Source organism: Meleagris gallopavo, chromosome 2 (assembly GCF_905368555.1).
Source record: "Meleagris gallopavo chromosome 2, MGAL_WU_HG_1.1, whole genome shotgun sequence".
In the NCBI taxonomy this organism is placed as follows: Eukaryota; Metazoa; Chordata; class Aves; order Galliformes; family Phasianidae; genus Meleagris; species Meleagris gallopavo.
The window spans coordinates 9,880,804-9,904,618 of NC_139405.1; the positions used below are offsets into that span (position 1 = coordinate 9,880,804).

The window sequence follows — 23,815 nt, forward strand, 5'->3', positions numbered from 1 at the left end:
TTAAGAAGAGCTCAATTGCTATCTCTAGGCCTTGTGTTCAGCTTTTTGTTTTTCTTAGAAAATCTATTTTATGGCAGCTGTTTCATGCTTTGTGACATGGTGTCTAGGTGACCCGACCCAAGGCAGGCAGAAGCCTCTGACCATGCAGAAGTGCTACTCTCAGCATGCACACAGAGCTCAGACAGGCTTCAGACCCTATGGATCTTGAAGCAGGAGTTACGGTCTGTTCATCTACAAGCAAGTGCAGAATGGGCCAAAGTCTGAAGTTCCTTTCTCAAAGTGCAATCAAACATTTCAAATTTTAACCTTTTTAAAAATTGTTTTCATGAATCAGCATGAAAATCAGCTGTCTTAAGTAGAAGATCTCTGAAATCTAAAAAGCATTTTGCAGCTGCTTTTCGACATAGCTATGGTCTCTCCTTCCTATCAGCAGACATAGAGGAGTAAATACATAAACCAGATCCAAAACCATCATGATACAGGCTTCAAAAATGATCAACCCCAATACACAAAAACTGCTTTCATTTCTTTTCTGGTTTTAAAGTCTTTATATCACATTCATATGATGTTTTAAAGCTATTTTCAATTGCCAACAGGTGTTCATCCAAAGGAAAACTAAAAGCAAGCAGAATATTTTTCAGTAACAGCTATTCATATTTACAGACTTGTTTCAAAGGAGAGTACTGGATGACACTGACAGACATGCTTGAATATTGGAGGAAGAGCTTTACAATTTGCAATTAATTTTCCAATTTACAGTTCATTTATTTTACAATTTTTACAATTTAAAATTCATTTTTCCATCTGAGACATAATCTGTGCATTTAAGAGTCTAAGGAGCCCTACTTTACACACAGTTAAATTGATTTATGAGAGAGAGACCTTAATCCCTTGCTAATGTGCACAATCTGGTTGAAAGCATCTAATCATTGCATTCACCTACTGTGATCTGCCCATTGCTACTCAACCAATTCAAACGCTTGTGAAAGGAGAAATTATCTAGACTGTGCAGCTACTTAATGGACATGGGGTAAGAAGAGCAGGTGAAGGAAAGTATTCCAAAGAAAAATCAGGCATTATACACTTTATGGAAAAGACAGGAAAAAAAGTACTTCCTCAATGAGACCTCAATGACCACATAAGCAATGGACAAGTTAAAGGTCTTAGAATCATAGAATGGCCTGGGTTGAAAAGGACCACAATGATCATCTAGTTCCAACCCCCTGCTATGTGCAGGGTCACCAACCAGCAGACCAGGCTGCCCAGAGCCACATCCAGCCTGGCTTTGAACGCCTCCAGGGATGGGGCATCCACAACCTCCTTGGGCAACCTGTTCCAGTGCTTCACCACCCTCTGTGTGAAAACCTTCCTCCTAATATCTAACTCAAACTTCTCCTCAGTTTAAATAATTCCCCCTTGTCCTATCACTATCCACTCCCGTAAAATGTCTTTCCCTCTCCTGTTGATACGCTTCCTTCAAATACTGGAAGGCCTAGTTAATATATTTTTTAAAGGAGACATCAGGTCCTGACAAAAAGTTAAGTCAATTCAGAACTTAAAGAGAAATGGGTACAAGAACTTCTTACAAGTATCTTGGCACCTTTCCCCCTTAAATCTCAAGAAAAATAATCACATTTGCCTTTGCTATACAAATATAAACCAAAAGATATTTCCTTAGACCACAAAGGAAATTTGTCAGAGGGTGAGGGCTTGAAGCCAGAGCTCCTGAGTTTCAGCATCATAATCAAAAAGTCATCCTTCTTTCTTTCTTTTTTTTTTTTCTTCTGTTTTTTGTCTTTCTAACTCCACCAAAATGGAAGAAATTGAAGCAATCTTTTTACAGCTGTTTTTACAAATAGCAAACTGATGAAACATTAAAATTTTACAAGAAGCTATTAGGGTGAAATTCAAAAAGCGTAAGGCATTATAGCTAAAGATAGCAGAGTCACACTATTCTTACGTTTAAATGAAAAATGCACAATAAATCTGAGGGAGAGCAAGATGTCCTTTCAGGTGCGCAACTCAGGAATCATCCCAGGCCTAACAGTAATATAAGCAGCTACCTCTGAGAAAGAAAATATTTTCATTAATGCACTGTTAAACAGTGAAGTGTACAGACAAAGTAAATACAATTAGAACTGTGATGATACGGTTATTAGTAATGCCTTTCTACTCTGAAGGTCTGGCTTTAAAAGGCAACATGTGCAGCCGCATATGAAAAATCACTCCTTAATCTTTACTAATGGTGTCCCTTAAAATCAATTTCCTTTTCTATTTTGAATTAGAAGTACAATGAATAGCAGTTACGGCATTTCTATTCAAAATGGTGATAGCACTGAATATTTGCTAGGCAAAGTAATTCCACCTAACTACAAAAAGCTGAAGGAAGGCATTTTAAGATCCTACAGGTGATGTTCCATTGGCATTCCATTGTGAGGCACCCATCATATCATTACAGAAACAAGGCACATCTCTGCCTGCACTGCTGAGGTCCTCCTTTCCCTGACAGAACTTTAATGCTTTTCACGGAAAACTTGCTGTGGGGGATGCTTTACTCCCAAATTCCCACTTAGATCAGCTAATAAGCTGCATGATGTGCCCCTCAGCAGTTAAGGGGGAATAAGGAGAGATCAGGAAGGACACAGAATTATAGTGAGAGAAAAAAGCATCAGTTAATCTGCATGACTGCAAAAATGATCAAGAAATGTGCTTGTAAGCTTACTCCTCTCCTCTTCTTCTTAGTTTTCCAAAAAACATGGTATGTTTAGTCTCAGCACTGATACACTTTTCATTTCTGGACAAAGCATGCACTGTCCTCAGTAACATACCCCTACTGTGCTGCAGATAACTTCTTTCTGAGGTCACACATTTAGGCAGTTAAAAATAAACCTTCAAAATGACTTTAAATACCTCTGCTTGAATAGAGTGGGATGAATTCAGATTCTGGGGGCTTAAAAAAAATATATCAAAAAGAAGATGGAGAAAAAAGTAAATCGCAAGAATCACAGTCAGGAAAAGAGATAAAACACCATCCTGTTGCTCAGCCTGAGACGTTCAATGCTCCTCACTAGGTCTAAATTCTCCATCTCATTAGGCTGAGATGCTTTACACTGAGATAAAGCCGGAGAGGAACTGAGTTCTACAGAGTTGTGATCATCCAGGCTAGTTGCCTGGATACGTCAACTCACTTTGCAAAGTGTCTGACAAATGCCACTGTGAAGATTTAGATGCAAAGCAGCAATGTGCAGCAGACGCAACAAACACAAATGACATCCCGTGAGTAGAATGACTGCAGAACACCCTCTGACACTGGGACATTGGTTCCCACAGTACAGACACACAGAGAATAAAGATTTGCCACCAAGTATGAATTGCAAAAACAAACAAGTCCCCTTTACATTCAGAGAACAGACTCACAGCTAGCTTTCTCGCATCCAAAAAGGGTTTAACTGTCAAGAATGAGTTGCCCACAAAAACTGCCAACAGTATGCTTGAAAACTCAGCCAAAATTGCTCCTATTAATGCCAACGGCATGCAGTGAAAACTGTTTTGTGTAAGATAAATAACTTAATTGAATGAAGTTACTCTGTCTCTGTTATAGAAAACCAGAAAACAGCATTTGCTTTATTTTTACAAATAGCTGCACTTTATTAGTATTGATTATACTGGGAGACACTACACTACATTTGGAAGAGCGCACGCTTGCTCTCCCTGCTTACTCACATAGGCCTTTGAGAAACACACAGCATGAGAAATATATGCTACTTCCTTGAAAAGTGACCTTAATATCTACAACCATCTTTATGGTGAAGAGCCATTAAAAATTCATTCACTCTGAGCAAACTCTCTCTGTCGTGTCTATTCACATTAATCTCTCTGAATAGTTTCCTAGTATAAGGAGCACTGCACAAGTCCTGGGTATTTTGTTCTTCCACAGTGTGTTCTACTTTATGTTCTTTCCTGTGGGCAACTTGTCAAGGCAAACAAGGTTATGGAAAATGTCTACAGTCCAAGCAGATGGGGGGCTTTGTATGTATTGTCTTCTTCAGAATTTTCTTCCCATTTTTGATTTGGAGCAAGAATAGACATCTCGCTCACACACAGCTCTATTCCTGTCCCAGGACTGAGTTAAAATAGATCATACTCCTCAGCAGGGAGAAGAACAATGGTCTGTTCATCAGTACAGGTTATACCAGAAAGGTGATAGGTACCCTTTGTTTGTAGTGTTTCCATCCTGAAGACCTCAGGACCTGCTATGTCAGCACGCTCATCACACATGATGCTATTTTTATTGACTGAAATAAATTATCCATGGACAAAATCCTGTAAGTTCTGGGTTGGATTTTTTACTTAAGATAAAACTCTCTTCAAACAAAAAGTTTTTCTGCAAAATGTATTGCTGATCCTGCACTGTTTAGCAAAATAATAAATAACTTGCCTCTGTCTCTTTATCTTGCCTGATTAATTCATTAGAAAGATCATAGAATCATAGAATATCCCAAGTTGGAAGGGATTCATACATCTCTTCCAAAAATCCAAATCCTATGTCTGAGAGCACTGACTGAGCACTCACTGAGCTCCAGCATTGGAGCTACACCCACTGCCCTGGGCAGGATGTTCCATGCTCATCGCCCTCTTCACCTAGATCCTTCACCAACTTGTGGTCAATCAAAGCTCCCAGATCCCTTCCCATGGGGCTGCTTTCCAGCCTCTCGTCTCCCAGTCTGTACATACATCTCGGGTTGCCCTGTTCCAGCTGCAGAATCCAGCACTCCACTTGTTTAGCTTCATACAACTGAATGAACAATTTGTCAGCTCTATAGACTGTCAAGTATCATGCTTTTTAATCTTTCTTATCCATAGTCTCATAAGCACAATATCTACTTTGTTTAGAGGGACACAGTTGAAATCTCATAAAATAATGAAATACAGAGAAAAGTTACTCATTGTTACTTCACTTAACTAGCACACACAGCCTAATAAGAAAGAGAATCTCCACCGAATATTTAGATTTATTTGGATACACAAAAGCTTGTTTGAAGTTGCAATGAAATACCTGATTCTCCCAGATACCAGAGCGGTCAGAAACCATTTAAGGAACAGCACCTGAAAAATTGATCATACTTTTATCTTTTTCCTCTGGATCTGAGTGTGAGCTTTGTAAAGGCAAATATCCTTTCTCCTATCAAATATATGCTAATACTTTCCAAAAAGCATCATGAGCACCAAACACAACCAACTCAACTGGCAGTTTTGGGAAAACAGCAAGTCCCACAGCAGGGGTCCAGCATATGAACGGCACATCCTCCACTGTACTCAAGGCACCAATTAGACTTGTGCTTACACAGTTCATACAGAAATATGCTGGCCTAATGCCATATGATCCCATGTCTCACTCTGGTGAGTGGAGCATTTCCATCCTTTCACACAACAAATTGTACATTTTTAGATATGTTTTGAACTAACCACCACCCAAAGTGGAAAAGTTGAAAAATCCCATCTTTCATTTAGTCTGGCACCATACAAAGACACAAAACCTTCTGTTCATGCTCTCTGGTCAGGCCTTCCTCTGATCTGAACATCCCAGCTGACTACTGCCAGGAGGCTCCTGATTATGCTGATGTCTGTGCAAGAAAAATAAGGACCCAGCACATTGAACATGCAAGCACCAACTAGATTAGTCTGAGCAGTATGTTCCTGTATGCATAAAAGAGCTTGTATAGTCTTTGCACCGCAAAGATAATGGCCAAGATGAGGTCTTCTATTTGACTGACATATTTAGCACATTTTATTTATGTCCAGCAAACATTTGTGTTTACTGTCATAGTCAGAGCTCACAGTATATTCTCAGGTCATTGGTACTCTTTGTAGCTGCCCAGTTTCCATGACAAGAACTTTTCTCAGTTCATCTATTAGCTATTGCTGAGGGAAACATTCACAGAGATATGAATTGCATGTGGATAGCTCTTTCCAATTTAATTCTCCACTCCCCTGACAGTTTCTTTTCTCCCTCACAGTCTTTCTCAGTTATTGAGATCTCTTCTCCATAGACATCATTGATTTGATATACAGAAACAAATGACGAAACCAGGAATCTTATTACTTCTTCTTGTACTAAAATAAAATAAAATATATTTTTCATTATTTTAGCGAAGGCTAGCTCACCATTGCAAATGTTAAGCTTATCTATTGAACTTCTAATAAACATGGATTTACCTTCAGATGTTATAATGACGAACCTGAACAGATACAACCATCATCCTTATAAACACTAACTATATTATCTCATTTAATACTGACATGTCTCTTCCCAGTAATACACAGTGAAAACCTCGTACTAGGGTCAAGATGAGATCTTTAATGAATTTGAAAGCATTTATTATTGTTTCAGAAAGATGTCAGCTTGACCACAAATTAGACATTCAGGATAAAGATATGCCTTGTTTTTTCACCTTCACAGTGCTGCTCAAATGTGAGACCTCTGTAGAGCACTTTGAAATAATAAATGCACACGGTCCTCTTAAAGATGGTGACAGGAGGGTGGAATCTAGATGGGAGGAACTTGACCTGCTCATGGCACAGCTGCAGGTTATGAAAGACCCCCTAAGAAAGACGTTAGCAGTCATGCCAATACATAACCTTAGTGAGTAAAACCTATACTTTTGTCCTCTTCCTAGATAACTTACGTAAAATTGGATAACATCCGACTGGAAGAAACAAGTATAGATGTAAGAGTTGATAAAGTGAAGGAAGGTCATGAATGGTATCCTGCAAAGGTCTTCACAAGGCCTGAAAACCATAGACAAAAATTATCTGGGAATGGAGTGAGGAGCAAGGTGACAACTGTCCATGATTGCCAGAACAGTAAGACAAGAGTTGGATAAAAAGTTGCAAAAATGGAAGGACTTAATTCTTTGCACAACATTTAGTTAAGCTATGGAGCATTTTGCTACAGGATACTGTTGGTGGTAGATGAAGATGAAGAAATGTATAGATTAATGTAAGTAAAACATGAGAAGTTTGACTACCAAAACATGACACCACTCAAGGTGTGCCTGAGCCAGATAGAGTAGGAGGAACACCTATCTCTTCACTGAGATGCACATCAGAAAAGCAAAAAAAAAAACCATCACCACAACACAGCCAGCATGGGACAGCTCTGCCAAAATGGGACTCACCATTTGACATGCCCACATCAGCAAACACTCGTTCTAGCACTACTGGGAAAAGGTGATCTCTGTCTCATTGAAGTGTTGAAATATTCTCTGATATTTGCAGCTAGAGTGTTTGTATCTCACAGAAGAAAAGGTTGCTCCTTAGGTTAAAACAATTAAAAGATTAGTGCCCTCCCTCTGCCAGCAGATCAAAAGGTAAAACTGAACCAGGGTTAATGCTTTCAGCATCTCATTCAGACTCTTATTTCATTCCAAAGAATTGGCTCTACAACACATTTCTAAAAATAAATTCCATCAGAACACTTCAGCATTCTTTAATAATGAAAATATTAAAAGAACACTTCAGCTTTCCACAAAGTCTTTTGAGGTCATTTTGCTAATCTTTTTAAAGCCGGGGGAAATATGCCGCCAATGTGAAATTTCAAGTTCTTACAGTCCCTTCAATCTCTACTTTCTTTTTTCTCCAGACCAAAACAGTCTCCTCAAAACCATTTCTCTTTGAAGCTTTCTGCTTCCCGCTCATTATATTGGACTGCAGTACATGATCTGCTGCAAAATAGCCAGGGAATCAGAAACTAAACGAGATCGGAGTTTCTTTTCTCATACATAGGTGCTTTAAGAAGCAAGCTACTGACCAGTGGACAATATCTCTGCCTCAGCTCACCCACCCATGGACACTACAAATTGCCCTCTCCTAAAACACACACAAAGCCCTGAATTTTGCACCAAGGAGAAGTGACAGTAGCAACTGGAATAGACTTGGCCTTGTAAATCTCTCGATGCTTAAAGGCTTTCTGTGACCCATTTGCTGTACTATTTCTCTAATTTTTCCTCACCTCCTTCCATGTAAAAACTTGCACAAATATGAGCCAGAGAAACTTTCCTGAGCTCACTTTGCATATCAGAAAAAGGAATCCAGATCACACTGCTCCCACTGGAGGTGTGAAATTAAATGGTTTTTTTTTGTTGTTGTAGTTGTTGGTTTTTTTGCTGAGAGAGGTGGAGGAAAAAAATAAGGACACAGAACAGAACTCTGCTTGAAAACAGAATGAAAATAAATCAGCAGTGAATGGATTAGCTTCAGATCAGACTGCCCAGAGCAGCCTGATCTGGAACAGCACAGCACTCAGAGTTTATGTTCCTTGAATTAGTTTTAATAAATAGAATCAATAGCTCAAATTATGATGAAGGACAAAAGCACAGATCAAATCGATCAAGGCTGTAGCCTATCATTATAAGCCAGGGGGTCTCTTCTCTTGTCTGAAGGAGATAAGGTGGCACAAGAAGCCTCTTGCAGCTTTTTAGTATCTCTCAGAACAGTTGTACACAGAGCTGGATGCAGAGCTATAAATGTTTCTGGGTATCCAAACACAAACATAGCCTCCTTTTCTTTTTCCTTTCCTCTACAGGGAAAATAAGTAAGTACAATATGAATTCTTTGTCCTGGAAGTAAATGCAGAAATCTACAGGGAGAACAGAACTAAATGGACAAAGGAGCACAAAGTATCCTTCATTACATGTGGAATTAAATGCACAAGTGAAGAGATTGTTGTTCAACTCTCTGAAAATGTGGCCTTTTGTATGTTAGCTTAGGTTAGGAAAGATTGTTTCCTCTCACCCAAAAAGCTGGCCAAAGTTTATCCACCAGAGGGGAGCAAGAAGGAATTAAGTTTGATCAGCATGAGGCATTTGCACCTGAATAGCTTGCTTTCTTCATTTCTATGTTTCTTGCATAGGAGCTTTGCAGGGACTGCTTAGGTCAATCTGAGCTTACAAGCTCCACGGCCAGGTGACCAAGGAGCACGTCAGCAAATGATTCCTACTCTGTGTTGGACATATTCACCCAGACACACTGCTGCTCACAACAAGGGCTGGTCAACTATCAAAGCAAGGTAGGGGTACAGCTCAGAGATACTGCTGCTACACAGCGTGCTCTGATCTCCCCTAAAAGGGCAGGAAAAAATGAAGAATCCCAGCTGCTTTCCTTCTCTGGGTAACAGGGCGATAACCCAATCTCACATAAGCTTATTTTTATTAGTAGTGGCCTCCTCCCCCATACTGAAGCTGAGGAAAAGCACATTGCAGCTCCAAACAGCTTTTCAAATCTCAGTTGAACTCCAGGTCACCAGCCCTGGGTCTGGATGTGAGTGGTTATACTGTTTAGCAAAAGGACATCACCATGAGCTACTCATTCATCGCAAAGTTTTTAACTCAAACACCCAAGCATTAACATGAGTGCAGCACAGAAAACTAAAGCACTTCAAAAAACAACAACAACAACAAAACCCACTGCTTTTCCCCCTTTCAAAATAGCCTTCTTATTAAAGTTAAGCCAAGTCCAAATGAAGAGCCCTGAATTTATTTAAACAAATACTGTGTAACTGAAGAGGTTTTTGGCACACCGCATGACACCCCAGAGGTGTGAGAACAATGCCTGGCGCTGATAACCTTCACTAACTCCCTTTCATCCTCTGGCTGAAAAGCTTGCATTGGTTACACGGGCTTTGTGCCCACATATAGTACATAAGAGTCTTTTTCATTGCTGTAGCTGAATTATAGATAAACAGTGAAAGGGGAATAATAACCTTATTATAATGGAGTATGTGACAGATGTACTACTGAGCATCATTCACACACTCCAGTAATAGTTCAAAGCTGATCTAGAATAGCCGGACACCTTGCAAATAAATATTCAAAGAGGTTTTAATCTTCAAGAACATAACACTGAATGTCTGACAGAAATTTCAGCTTAGATCTATAAGCAGTTTTTATTACATTTCCATCAGAAGCGGACTTCATGTTTTATAGCAAGCAGTGCCATTGCAGAAGACAGGGAACTTCCTCGGCAAAAGACGATAGTGATTAACTGCAAGCCCGACAAATATTTTTGAATATATTTGATTCTGAAACCTCTACTCTCTTTCTTTCTCCCTCTGATACTTCATATTAAAGCTTCAATACAGAAATAAACATTTCCAGCAGGCGCAAAGTATGAGGCAGCACCTCATACTCTCACCATCCCAAAGACATTTGCTTAATTAAAAGTAATGATAACTTGCTGTGACAGAAGATAATTAAAGGAGTGTAAATTGTATAGTGGCTTCATTTTGTCTAAAACTCTCTTTTTATATACACATTTATTCATAAGTAGTATGAAAAAAATGCTGCCAAGACTCTTTGGCTTTCATTAGTTGATGCTTCAATGCTGATTACTAAGTATTAAAGCAATGCAGTAGAAGACCATTGGATTGGACAATCCAATAGATATCAATAGGAGTTTTTCCACTGATTTTTCAGTGTGTATTGGAGAGACCTTTTACCAAATGCATAAGCTTGAATAGTGGGAACAGAGGCTAACTAATCAGCAACATAATGATAATCTGTCTATGCAAAGATGGAATCATTCTGATCAGAGTTCATAACGAAAGAACGACTTGGCCTCACATTCTTCTCCAGTGACATCCACAATCAGCAGATGTACTGTACATTAAGTGCTGCACACCTTATCTAGCTGATGGAATCCGCTGCAAGAGACTTGGTTAACTATGTTTGGTTTTGCCTTTGGGCTAGTAGAAATGACAGTCAGTGTCACCACCAAACCTGAAACGTCATTGTTAAGTCTCACACTTACCCGTCCAGAATCATTATGTATATTCAGATCCATTTCAAAAGCCTGTATCATCACTTTAAGATTTCTAATTACAGCTTCTTTACACAATCTCCTTTTTCTTTTTTTTTTCTTTTTTAAATGTCTTACATGGTGAAAGGTCTCTTAATTTAAAGACAGTTTTACAAAAAATGAAAGAATAAGTGAATTTTATCGTTGATAAAACGTGCCACTAATTTCTCTCTCTTAAGCTGCTGGGTTACACATAGTGTTCAGTATTTCAGCATTTCTGATAATTTCATCTTGCTACCCAATCACTTTTTCTTCCCCCTTTCTTCCCTTTTTAATGTAACATCTATATCTATTCCTGAAAATAATCTGTGAAAATAGCAGGCGTGATTCTGGCCATTCTCTCCCACTTTCTCAGATGAAGGCACACTTTGTGGTGATGAGAAAATGGACATTTGCTCTGAGCTTGACAGTTGTAAAGGACATTTATTTCCTAGGGCTTTGTTTATTAGATTGCAGTGTTTAAAAATTATTATATGCTGCTTTTGGCAAAAGCACTACTGCTATTATCATTCATCAAATGAATATTTAGGGTCCATATACTGAATTGCAAAGAAAGTAACTATGCAGTGAACGTAGAGAAAGAAACAACTGGCATATTGTCTGCCTTTGTGTATGCTTTTTGATATTCCTGCCTCCTTCATTCAAGGATAATCCCCTGAAATTCACAGATGTATCATCTGCTTTATCTGCCATAGGTAGCCTCTAACATAGAGAATATTGCTATTTCAGCATTAAGATGGCAGGGAATGGTTAGCCATTGATTTGACACCTTTCCATGCCCCTCCACCCCAGAAAGTATTTTCAGCCACCATCTCCTCAATAAAATTCATGGAGTTTTCTTTTTAAATAACCACTGGGGTGAACATGTAAGCCAAGCATAATTTGGAAGCATACTATTAGGCATGCTAGCACAGAAGCACAGCCATTGGATTCTGTAACAACAGCTACTGAAATACAGATACTGTTGTTGGAAGGACTCAGTGCCATAGAAACTCCCACAGTGATGTTATTCTTAATGCCCAAGGTGAACTTTCAGCCTCTATATAGCCTAGGTACGCTGTTTTAAATCTTTGGAGTGCTCTAGGAAAAGTAGTTTACAATATATTGAAGACTCATGCTTATAGATTTGTGGGCTTCTAGGATCAAAAGCCCACATGAATCCAGAGTTCGGACAAACGAAACACTGAATCTGTACAATATAAGCTAAAGCCTACAGCTGTTCATAAAATCAGGATACAAGCATGTCGTGCACTACAGAAATGTATGCATTCCTTTATACCATGAACACTATAGAGACATATTCTAGCTAGCAAGGAAGGCACTGCTAATAAATACAACAGCCTGCTTTCCCTCCAAAGCAGAGCTTAGTGAGGCTTCTGTGGAATGCAAAAAATCTCTGGGGAGATGAGAGCAGGAACTTCTGAAGCAGCCCCTGCCTCATTCCCTATTTTAGCTGATAACCACCATTACGTTCCTTCAGCCCAGAGGACACCAAACAGATGAATCTACACCTAGAACCAAGGCCACCTTTTGGCAACCTGACAGAGAAAAAAAATAAAAAAAAAATATCTCCCAAAGCCTTGACCAAGAGTCAGACTCTCCACTTTCCAGTGCAATGGAGCACTGCTTCCAGACAGTGTGCACACCTCTGTCAGATAAACAAAATGGCAAGCAATAACTGCTGCAAGTCTACAGTCCTGAAGCTACGAGGCTGCCCCTGCCAGAACAAGACACCAGTATGGCCAAAAGGGAAAGTACTCCTCAGTGGATGCTCTTGAAGAAAGTGTCTTCTCATGGCTTGGGCAGATGTATGGTTCACAGGGTGAAAAACAGGCTGGACACATGTGGACACATGATGATGCAGCAGTACTATGATAGCAATAAAGAATTGGAGGAGAAAACACCCTGAAACTGCATATGCACTGCTGGAATGCTACAAAAATAGTAGAGTTATGACTCATTACTTAGATTCAAAAGAACAGCCATTTCTTTTTGCTAAGCATAAAACCTTTTCATTGTAAGAAAGTTATGAGTATGCAAGATATTTTTTTGTTTCCTTGAGCATGGAAATACCTTGCCATAGGATTGTGGTCTGGTGAATACGATCCTGAAGGGGCTGTAGTCCCAGCTACCCCTCTGATTCCCTCTGTTACCCTGTAACTGGGGAAATGACTTGTCATTTACATCTTATAGCTTTACCATTTCTGAAATGATTAAAATTGTATTTTAGCTACTTAAAAGGAACGCTGTGAAATCTGTTCATATTTACGGAAATCTTCGCAAACACTAAGAATATCTCAACATGTCCGTACACCTTATTAAAACCATTAAAATTCCAACTCATAACTTTAAATAAATTTTATCAGGTCTGTATTTCATTCGTACTTTCCGAAACCTTTTTATTTTTCCTTGGAGTTATTTCTGTGCAGTGCAATAGTACAAAGTCCTGAATCTGCAAATACATACAGATGGGTAGTTCCACACCTATGATTTGTCCCATTGGAACACAACAGAGCTGCTTGGGCAAAGCAATTAGGATGTGTACAAATATTTGTGGAATAAAATTCTACATTTTCTTGTAGGATATTCCTCTCAGGGGTCACTACCATGAAGAGCATAGCCTGGTCTTCATCCACCATGGCAACAATATACTGCAAATAGGAGATTTATAACTCCTGGGATTCAGATACAGTGGACATTTTTCCAAACCAGCAATTCCACCTAGAGAGAGTTGTCCTGTTGGGACATTTCTTGTACTGCTGTCATTTCTTCTTTTCCAATTTTTTCTTTAACAATCTGTACTTTTATGACTCTCCACTTGCCAAAACAAACAAACAAAAAAAAAGGTTTCCATAGTATCTTTGGTGGCCAAACAAAACTTCAGGGATGAGGCAAGTTTTTCAGCATCAAACCTATGCCTCCTAATAGTGCTGGGGCTGCAAGGAGAGGAGATTTACAGACTCTCTGCTTACACCTTGGCTGCTCAGAAATTTTGGTATATCCATAAATATTCCAGCTGCGAGACCAAGCTCTAAGAAAAAACTTCAGCATTGATTATTTCCCAGTAGTTAAGAAGGAGAAAAGGGATTTGGCTGATTTGTGCTCATTTTTTGCACTTGAGGATGAAAATGCCAGAGAATACAGCATGGGCTGTAACTCCCACTGCTGGAGTTAAGTTTTCTTTCTTGCATAGATGACTGTTTTTGCTCTCTTAGATTTGAGTGCTTCCTGTTAAATAGCATGTCCTTTGACATGGGCTCTGTCCTCCAACATGCTTACTGGGGTGCAAAAGGCAACAGCCCAATTTATTTATGGCAGTGAAAAAAGAAATAGAAGCAAAAGTTGGCACAGAAATCCACAGTTCTCAAAGCCAACATGGGCAAGACAGTTATACCAGAGATCATTTCTAAATGTGAGGTATAGCACAGAATATAAAACCAATAAAAGATTCTGGTTTATTACAGAAAACTGCTAAAATCTCTAATCTGCCTATGCGACAATCCCCTTTAATGAAAAAAACCAAACCAAAGTACACACCACTTTTTCTACTTCCTCTTCCAATCTTCACAGACTAACTCCATATCCTTATTAAACATGACTAATTACCACTTCAAATCCAAAAACGTTTGCTGAGCATCACTTTAACATACATGCCCTCCTTATGCCACTCAATCAAAGGGTGAAACAAACACAGAAAACTTGGATTTTTTTCCCCACCCAGTATTTATGTACACAGAGTTTTTGGGAAACCACTGAAGATTCACAGATTGCGTACGAAGAAATATTTGCAAATCAATTCTTATTAACTGGCTATATTTGAACAAAGCATCATATCAGAAATCAGATCCTCTATACGAGCTATAGGGAAATGTAACATCACCAGGAAAGTTACCAGGACAGTCTTGCATAGGCTTTCACAAAACGGGATTTCTAGGCCAAGTATGTGAATGTGCTGACTAGCAACTGCATTCTTGTGTAGATAAGATGGTGTACAGAGTGGAAAGCTTCAGCTCGCAGCTCACCAAGCAACAGAATGTTCAAAGTCCAGGCTGCCCTGACCTTATCAAATTTTGAATGTGTTACAGTTAAAGATAGAGAGTTATTTAGCCAGTCCAGGCAAAAACATGGTTCAGAAAACCTGAAAGTTATGGAAACATATTAATGAAAAACAAGGACTAGTTTGTGCATGGTTGGATTGAAGGCAGTTTTCATTTCAAGCAGACACATATCTCCCTTTGCATGTAATAAAGCTGTAAATTCTCTTCTGGCTACCTGGGAACAAATGCATCAAAGTGGCCTGATAAGGTAATGAAAGATAAGAAGCATCCATATATTTCAGACTGAGCTCCCAAAGTGCATGAGGATGTTTGGAAGAAAACATTAAATAAAGAGAACAAATCACAAGCTTTCCTGACCCTACATGCTAAAAATCAAAGAAGCTGCACCAGAAGAAAGGCAGCAGTTGGGCTCCTTATTATGATTTATGCAATACAATTAAAAGAAATATTTTTTCTACACTCTTACATGAAATCCAGGCTTGATTCTGACCTATAATTTAGAATAAGCTTCATTTTAAAGACTTGCATTTCACTGCTAATAAGAGCAATCTCATCAAACCATAGGAAGAGGCTGAGAAATAATTTGCAGGCTCTGCCTGGAAAGGTCAATATCTTAAACAAAGGAAAGTGACTTTTCCTACCACAGTATTGCCTCTCATAGCATAAGCCTAATACACCATTATGAAAAAACAATACCTGCATTTTGTGCCCAAAGAGTTCTGTTTATCAAAAGCACACACAGATAGATTGCCAAACCACTGTCACCACAAACACATTGCTGGCAGAGGTCCCCACTGCCATACAGTGAAAACGAACTCAGCTCTTGCCACTGAAGTTAATGAAGCTATGACAATTTAAATTAGCTGTGAACCTATCCCAATTATCTTTTAGCTTGCCTGCACAAGGACACTCAGGAAAGTTAAGAGAACTAAATAAAAAGCTGTCAAGCTAGAGGAGACTGTATAAAGTACAGGGAACTTTGCATGTGTTTCTTCCATTCCTCAGTGAGGTGACTGAGTTTGTTCCTCTTTGCTACACTATATAATTTGGTTCAGTTTCACTGGACCCCCTGCTATATATAAACTGCAGGCACACAGAGCAGTTATTCACCTCAAGACAGTATATTCACTGGAGATCTTTGATATGACCACACTGTCTGTTCTTTTAGCATCCCTCATCTACTCTCTTATTTTTCATCCTTGTTAAGCTAAGCTCTCCACGTACCTAGTGTTATGAGCGATGTTCCCAGCTCAGTGAGACCCTCCTTGGCACCTGGGAAGAAAACCCTCCAGCTGTACAGCAGACTTTCTCCCGCAGGCCTATCAGATGACACATTTAATGGGTGAATAATTGCAGAATTAAGCAGAGAACTTTTGGAATCATCTTCCAATGGAAATCTTCAATATACGTCACAAAATACCACTAGTAAAGTCTTAAGAGACATGGTTTAGGTTTGAGGGAGTTAATAAGATTTATTCTTCCACACTGTAGTGCTGATATGACTTTGCTAAAGGCCAGATCCAGAAAATGATTAACTGAAATTCCCCAAATGTCATTTATAAACTAGAGCAAGGAGCTGAAGGTGCAGTGCATGGACAAACACAGAAAGAGAGAAAACTGAGGAGTTCTGCATGGCTTCATGACACCGACAGCACAGCAGCTTATTCCCCGTTGGATTGGAGGATGAGGCACAAACACTCATCTTTCTGCATCCACCTCAGCATAAACACCTTGAGCTCTTCATGACTGAAGGGTTTAGTAAGACACACCATTCAGAGCAAAGGAAAATCGGCTGCTGCAACACACTGGTGAATTCAGAATTCTTCATACCTGCTTTTTTAATCCATATTTTTATCAAAGCAATAAAAGATGGATCTATATTCCTCATTATTATGTCCCCTAAAATTAACAACTTCTCCCTTTTAACCACATTTTAATTTGAAAGCTAACCGTATCTGACCTTACCAGAACTCTCTTGCTCAGCCTTGGTGCCTACCAGCCCACATCTTATAAATAACATTACTGGCAAACTTTTCTAGGATATAATTAAGTGAGACAAGATTTGAATGGGGACACATCCAAGATGAAGACATTTTGTTCGAGACAAAAGAAAGAAGCACAGCAGCTACAAATGGCAAAGTTTAATCTTCCAAATGCTTTAGAAAAAAACACTGATATTAATGTCATTCAATAAACAAGTTATGATTCTTTATAAGTAGATGTAAAGCAGGTCATGTCTAAAATGTCAAACTGGGAGACTTTATTTTGAGACACAGAGATGAGAAATCCCAGGAACCCCATTCATCTGTTGGAAGACTTGGGAAGTGACATAAGCCCAGTTCTTTTTGTGCTTAGGACAGTGCTTCAGCTAATGTAAATGTAAGCATGTGCTCCACCAGTTGATTTTTATACAAATCTTTGATTCTGAGCATCATTTTTACCGTAAATATTTTCCTAATCCACACAAACACAAAAAGACACATGAAGAATAGGAAAGTTCCTCATCAATTAGGTCCCTAACCATATTTCTCTCCTTGGTTTTGTTATTCCAAAGAATTATTTGCCTTTTTACAAATTATGGATCTCAGAGATCACATGCCAGTGCCTACATAAGTTTTGTTTTCTAAACTGGAATCTTTTTAAACCTCCTACAATGAAGACGTGCATGTGACAGTCACATTGTACGACTTAAATGCTTCAGAATAACGACTAAGAGAGTGAAGAGTAAAACCGTCGGTTTGGTTGGAGAACAGCAGAAACACCTTCTGTCCTAAGGATACCTGTTTGAACAGGCAGAGAATCCAGACAGAGTCGGATGCGAATTTATGCCTCACAGGGAACCAGACAGAAGCTGCTGGAAAGTCTAGATTTGTGAGCAGGAGTCTCTGTAGCTGACCCCAAGGGCTCATGCTGTGACCTTTTGTAAAATCCCAATGTCATATGCAAACAAAAAATACAAGTCTTGTCTTTCACTCTGTTTCCCTGGAAAAACTTAGTGATATAACAAGTCAAACACTGCCACTGCATTTTAAATGAATGCATTCCCATTTCAGAGATGCAGTAGATACACACCTATACACCTTCAGACTAGATCATGCATTTCAGTCATTGCAAGTCAGGTGGAAGTCATGCATTCATTGCCACATTACCACAAATAAGCCAGCAGAGCATGGTGCAGCATGAAAGCCCCTTGTATTGCACACAGTGCACCTCCTTATGTTGAAATGCTTCTCAGTCTGCGAAAACTGGATGTTTCTACAGAGATATGTACTTGGCAAGTTATACTAGCTGAAGATCTGCCCTACAGGGTTTATTATCCTTCTTTAGTGTCACTTGCTTCCTTGAGCCTTTTTTGTCTTCTTATGCTCTGCTTATTTCTTTTTATCCTCCCAATGGAAATATCAAATACAGAACCCAAAATATGCACTGGACCTCTCCAGCACTGTACAACTGGTGATTGCACACCAAGCCCTAATGTTCAGCTTCAAAGCGTGAACTGGTCATAAACTTGAAAAGAGAGGAACATAACACTAGCCATAGACTTTTTCTATATTAACAGAAGCAACGCTGGTTAAAAAGGAAGAGTTTTTAAAAAGTTTGGCTTCAGATAGTACGCAATACAAAATGCATATGCTCTGCTGTGCAAATATTATCATCCCTGTCTGATAACGTGTAGATTTATTGATTAACTGCATAATGTACTTGAAAGCTTCACAGGTCTTCTTTTTGTTAGCTGCGTTTCTTCTCTCCACACCCTGTATTAAGGTCAATTCACCTGTATAAACACCTGAATAAGAGCTGTAATTGCTTGAAAATTTCAACCTTCTGTGTGAAAGCATAACAAAAATCTAATTGCAGCTGTCACTGGGAGTGTTGCAGCTCCCATTCATGTTGTTCATAGCTTGCGTCTCAGGGAAACACATCTGACTCGGTTTATAACACAGAACTTGCTATTTCGAGGCAGTCACTGTTCTAGTGGGCAGACACCTACTCAGCCTTGACTTGATAGTGTAAAATAAATAACCTTGAGCAGTGGTACAAAAACACCTATGCAGAAGGCAAGAAAAGCCCCACTGTTTATAGTTTGCAGATACATGAGAGAAAAGCTTCTACATAACATACATTTAAACGGCTCTGCCAATGGCTAAACTGGTTAGTGAAGATGGAGAAGGTATTTTAAAGTACAAAACACTATGATCAAGGCTTGCTCTTATTAATTTTGCCTGCAATTTCCCTCTCTTTCAGGCAGCATTGTGACAGATGGGTGCAAAATGACGGGCTGTCTCCAGTGTCAATTATTTCAGTCATCTTAGCTACTCCTTCCTAAAACTGGCAGCCTTCTCCTGCTGAAGCCTCTGGCTTACTAACACATCAAACAGTTCCTCACGGGGGAACTTTTAATTGGCTGAGTAACACATTTGCAAGCTTTCTTTGAGTAGCCTTCATTCTCCAAAGAGGTTTCTTACAACGTCTCCATGGCTCAGAAAGAGGCAAGCAGAAGTACCTGTTGGTCCACCTCTCCCTGCTGCCGTGGGCTAAGGAGGACTAATCATTGTGTGAGTGCTGTTTAGAAGCAACTGTAAATAAGGAAATCAACTTAGCTGGAGACAGTTTCTCCATGTAATGAATACAGCATGAACACATTTGATTTCATAATACCTTTTAAAAATAACACCAATTATAAGATGCAAATAAAACACTGATACTGATACTTCTGTCACATAACCCTGTGGGAATGCAAGCAGAATTGGATCAAGCAACCCTTTTCCATTTCTTTTACAAAGCTGCCATGTACTGTTGCTTTATTTTGTTGGAGATATATTCTACTGCCCAAATGGGTACACCTAACTGCTAGGCTACATCTCTCTACTTTCATGGGGTAGTGTAAGTGTGATTTAAGGCACTCAGATCAGAAGCTCAAAAGCAAGGAAGGGTACAGTTAGAGATGAGTAAGATTCTCCTGGCATCTCTAGTTGTATTCCCATTTGCTACACACATGATTCTGCTTGAAGTAGTTTGATAAATTCCTGAAAGGATCCCTCCTATTTGAGAGCAAGCTATTTGTGTTTGCGTAACTTTCTCAAATCAAGATCTCTATGGGCAAACAAAACCTTAGTAAATAATAAGGATGGTCTACAAAGCTTGACACAGCATCTTAAAACTCCTTTAATTCTTTAAGGAGTGAACTATCACAGGTGATGAATCAGTTGTTCCCCTCTCATTTTGCATCATAATAGTTATAGTATAATAGTTAATACTCTGACACAAATGAACCTAAATTCCCCATCTGAACTTTCTGTCTCTCTTTGCTCATGGATTGCTTCCAGTACAGTAAGTCACAGCCTCATGTATTTCTCAAAAGCATTTCACCATCTATCTATTTATATATCTATCTACCTATATAAAAGCCAAAATATATTCCTTTGGAACTCCTCCTCCAAGGAAAAGTTATAAAATAGAACAGCTAATAAGAACCATCTGCTCCTGCAAACTCGTGGGGCAGGCCAGCTGCAGAGGAATCTCAAATGAGCAAGGAGCAGAGAACACACCCAGAGGTGCAGCAGTCCTCTCCAGAGCTTTTGCAAAAACAGGCACTGCAGAACTGGAAACCTGTGGCTTCCAATCCCTGCTCTGTGTGCTGTTGTTCAGAAATGGCTTGCTCTAAGCAGCTGCAAACCTTCTCTCTGTGCTGCCCTTGCTAAAGCAGGTGCTGAGCCGGGAGCAGAGCCTCTGCTCTCACACCATGCTGCAAAGCTCACACTCTCTGCCGAGCATAAGCTCTCACTGTCGGGAAATAACTGAAAAAACACCGTAGCAGTGTGTGTCAGTGGCCAATAGGTCAAAAACCTCATAAACCTCCCTCCAGCACAAAAACAAAACAAAACAAAACAAACAAAAACTCACCAAATAAATAAATAAACAAAACGCCCGAAAAAATAACAAGAACAAACTAACCCAAACCAATCACACAAAAATCAACTGCAGCAAAGAACAGCATAACAGCCAGTTGTTCTGCGAGGATGCTATTTTTTATTTTCATCCTAAGGTTTTTTTTTTTTTACTATGTAACATAGCTGCTTGCCAGTTTCCCAACTTGAGAAATAACTGTAGTGAAACAGAAACACACGGAAGCAGAAGTGCTGGAGTTCTACTGAGCTTGTTTTTCAACGGCTAAAACTAGGAAAGACACCGGGATAAATGAGGAAAGCCATCAAGACCACATAACAGAGGGTAAAAGGATTAAAATAAACTGAAGACCCCTCCTTCATGTCAAGCCATAAAACACATCCAGCACTTTCAGAACGAGTTCTTAGAGAAACAAAGCACTTTGCAGGACCTGTACTTGGCAGGGAGAAGTTTGTGTTCATGTTCTGCAGAGGATGCTTTTGCCGTCTACGCTCCAGGTGCCACACTGGTTTTAAAGCCCTTTTGACTCCTAGAAGTGTTTTGAAGAACAATGAGGAAAGCATCTTCTCTGTTACCAGTGGTGCATTTGCAACAGCATCTGGAGTGGCGAGGTCTATTTCAGTCTGCTGAAACAGCCCTACTGGGCACTCAGCATAGAAGTGCATGGGAAGGCACTTTTCTAGAGTTCCCATCTCACTTTGAATGAAGATCTAAGGCTTATCTGTGACTGAACTCCTCAGCCAATGCATCCAGTTTTCGTTGCACGAACACCATACTTTACAGAGTATTTGAGTTCAATAACTATGCTGAAGTTAATCCCAGGCTACACTGGTTTACAAGGACCAGAATTACCTCCTGAGGAAACAAAAGTTGGTGTAAATGGGAAGAGTCAAGTCAAGAGATTCCAAGTACAACATTTACTGCAAGAAGAGAGGACGCAGCTGATGCTCTCAGTCACACTGACGTTGCAGTCAGCCTGCCTTAGGGAACACACACTTGTGCTGAAACACCAGCAGTTAACAACCTTAACAAACCCCAGAGAAGTTAACAAGGATCTGCTGGAAACAAATCCCATTTTGCTAGCAGGTGCTTTTTGGCAATATAAAACTCTGCTTATTTGCAGAAATAATTATAAACTGCTTTTTTTTTCCTTCAATCCCTAGAAGGCAGACCTTAACCGTGTAATCTAAAGAAACAATCATAGCAAAATTAAACAAAATTAGCAGTGTATGCCTGGAGCACGGTTTGCCCAAAATCTAGATGACCTAATTCACAGATGATTTTTTTCTCTCTAGTTGTGAGAATGATTTAAACTTTTACTGACCTGTGGCTAATTCAGGCATTTTCTCCAAATTTTCACTGCAGTCCACTGATTCATTGAGCAAAACAACTGCTTCTTCTGAATAAAACAAAACTTCTGTGCTCGGCAAACTGTGGGACAGTAAGTGGGGGTATGGTGTGGTCTGTAAGGTCAAGATAGGGATGTATTTTTCAACTCGCAATGTATCATTCTTCTTTGTATCCTCCCACCAAACTTACTGCTCCAATTAATAGAAGGATTTATCCAGGATGATTCCTTTCACTTTTGCTTTAGATGCTAATGATGCCAGACAGCTATGGGTGTAGGCAAAGAGCAATACGATCTGCTTTAAGATAAATTAAAAGGAAAACAATTGCTTATGCAGGTGCTTGACATTGCATGACTTCTCTTGCTTGCCTGTGCTAGTGACACAGAAAACAGCTGCTATACGGTACTGTTCATGAAAACAAGAAGCTTTAAGATAAACAAAACTCTTCCTCAAATAATACAATACTGTATCTTTACACAGTCAGCTCCCTCCAAGTCAGTCACGCTGCTTCTCTGATACAGGAGAATCGCCCTCTGAAGCTTATCTCAGTCCTTTCTTTACTGCCTTTGTGATTTCAAAACAGAAAACAATAAGCTGCTTCTTGGCAAATAAGCCTGAGCCTTTGGGAAGGCCCTGCAGCACAGACAGAAGAACTCACTCGGTTGTTGTAGTAAAACTTGCCTGCCCCAAACATGCTTTGATGGTGAGAGCAAGCTGTAAAGAAACCCTACAAAGCTTCAAATTGCTGTCACAGCACCAAGGAATCCTATTTAAAATCTAGTCTGTACTTTGTATTATATGGTACTACATCTTCTCTTAACAGAGATCTGAAAGGGAGCATTATAAGAGTAAGGGAGAGGAGCTTCAAGCTGTAATTAACCAAGTGCCAAAGGAAGCACAGTGCTTTTCCACAGCTGGTGTGAGGTTCCCCAGTGACCCCCTACAAATACAGCCCTTGGCTTGCCAAGCAGCAGCTATGTTGAAAGCTGGCAAGAGAGCTGCTTGCACCCTTCCCTCTCCCTACTTACAGTTCTGTGGCATTGGTGGGAATGTCCCGAGGCAGCTGGACCACCTTGCTCTCCTGGCAGATGAATATCCTGCCTGCACAGTGGCACGTGCGGTGCTGGCAGCAGGAGCAGCTGGCCAGGAGAATCAGCAAGCAGGTAAGACCCAAGGACATCTCTGTCTTCACATTTGTCTCCTTCTCTTCCATCTAGAAGGAAGGAGTATGAAGACCTCACGGTGCAACTCAGAGAGACGCCCTTCCTTGAAGGTCCGCCCTAAAAGCTGAGATGGAACACGTGACTCCTGGGAGATGCTTTCTCAGCAAGTTTCAGTTCATGGTCAAAGATCCTTTATGGGCTTACATTAGGATGGAGAGAAGCGAGGCTGATTTTCCAAGACAAAACTGTTGTATAATATTTAAGATTATAATTTTTAAGTATCGTTGAAATCGCAGGCCCCAGCTGAATGAACTAGAATACTTTTGATGCAGTGCGTATCTACAATGGAAAGGGAGCCTTCCATCTCAGCTATGATATTTTGCACCTTTTGTTTGATAAGACTAAGGGGCAAGTAAGTACTTTTATGTCCTATAGCCCAGGCATTTTTTCCATTGAAAGAGAGGTAGTATTTATGTTCCCCTTC

General features: G+C 39.7%; 1 protein-coding gene across 5 annotated transcripts in view; it reads right to left on the minus strand.

Moving 5' to 3' along the window:
* FSHR (follicle stimulating hormone receptor) overlaps positions 1-23,454 on the minus strand; it is a 76,275-nt gene extending 52,821 nt beyond the window's left edge. For 3 of the 5 annotated variants that reach the window (XM_085218882.1, XM_085218881.1, XM_010706604.4), the window contains exon 1: positions 23,197-23,454. In XM_085218882.1, coding sequence (XP_085075008.1) covers positions 23,197-23,381 — 185 coding nt within the window. In that variant the 5' untranslated portion in view covers positions 23,382-23,454. Of the gene's footprint in view, positions 1-22,143; positions 22,283-23,196 lie in introns of all 5 variants that reach the window. The other 2 variants (XM_085218884.1, XM_085218883.1) reach the window with 2 other exon arrangements.
* Between the last annotated feature and the right edge of the window lie 361 nt (positions 23,455-23,815).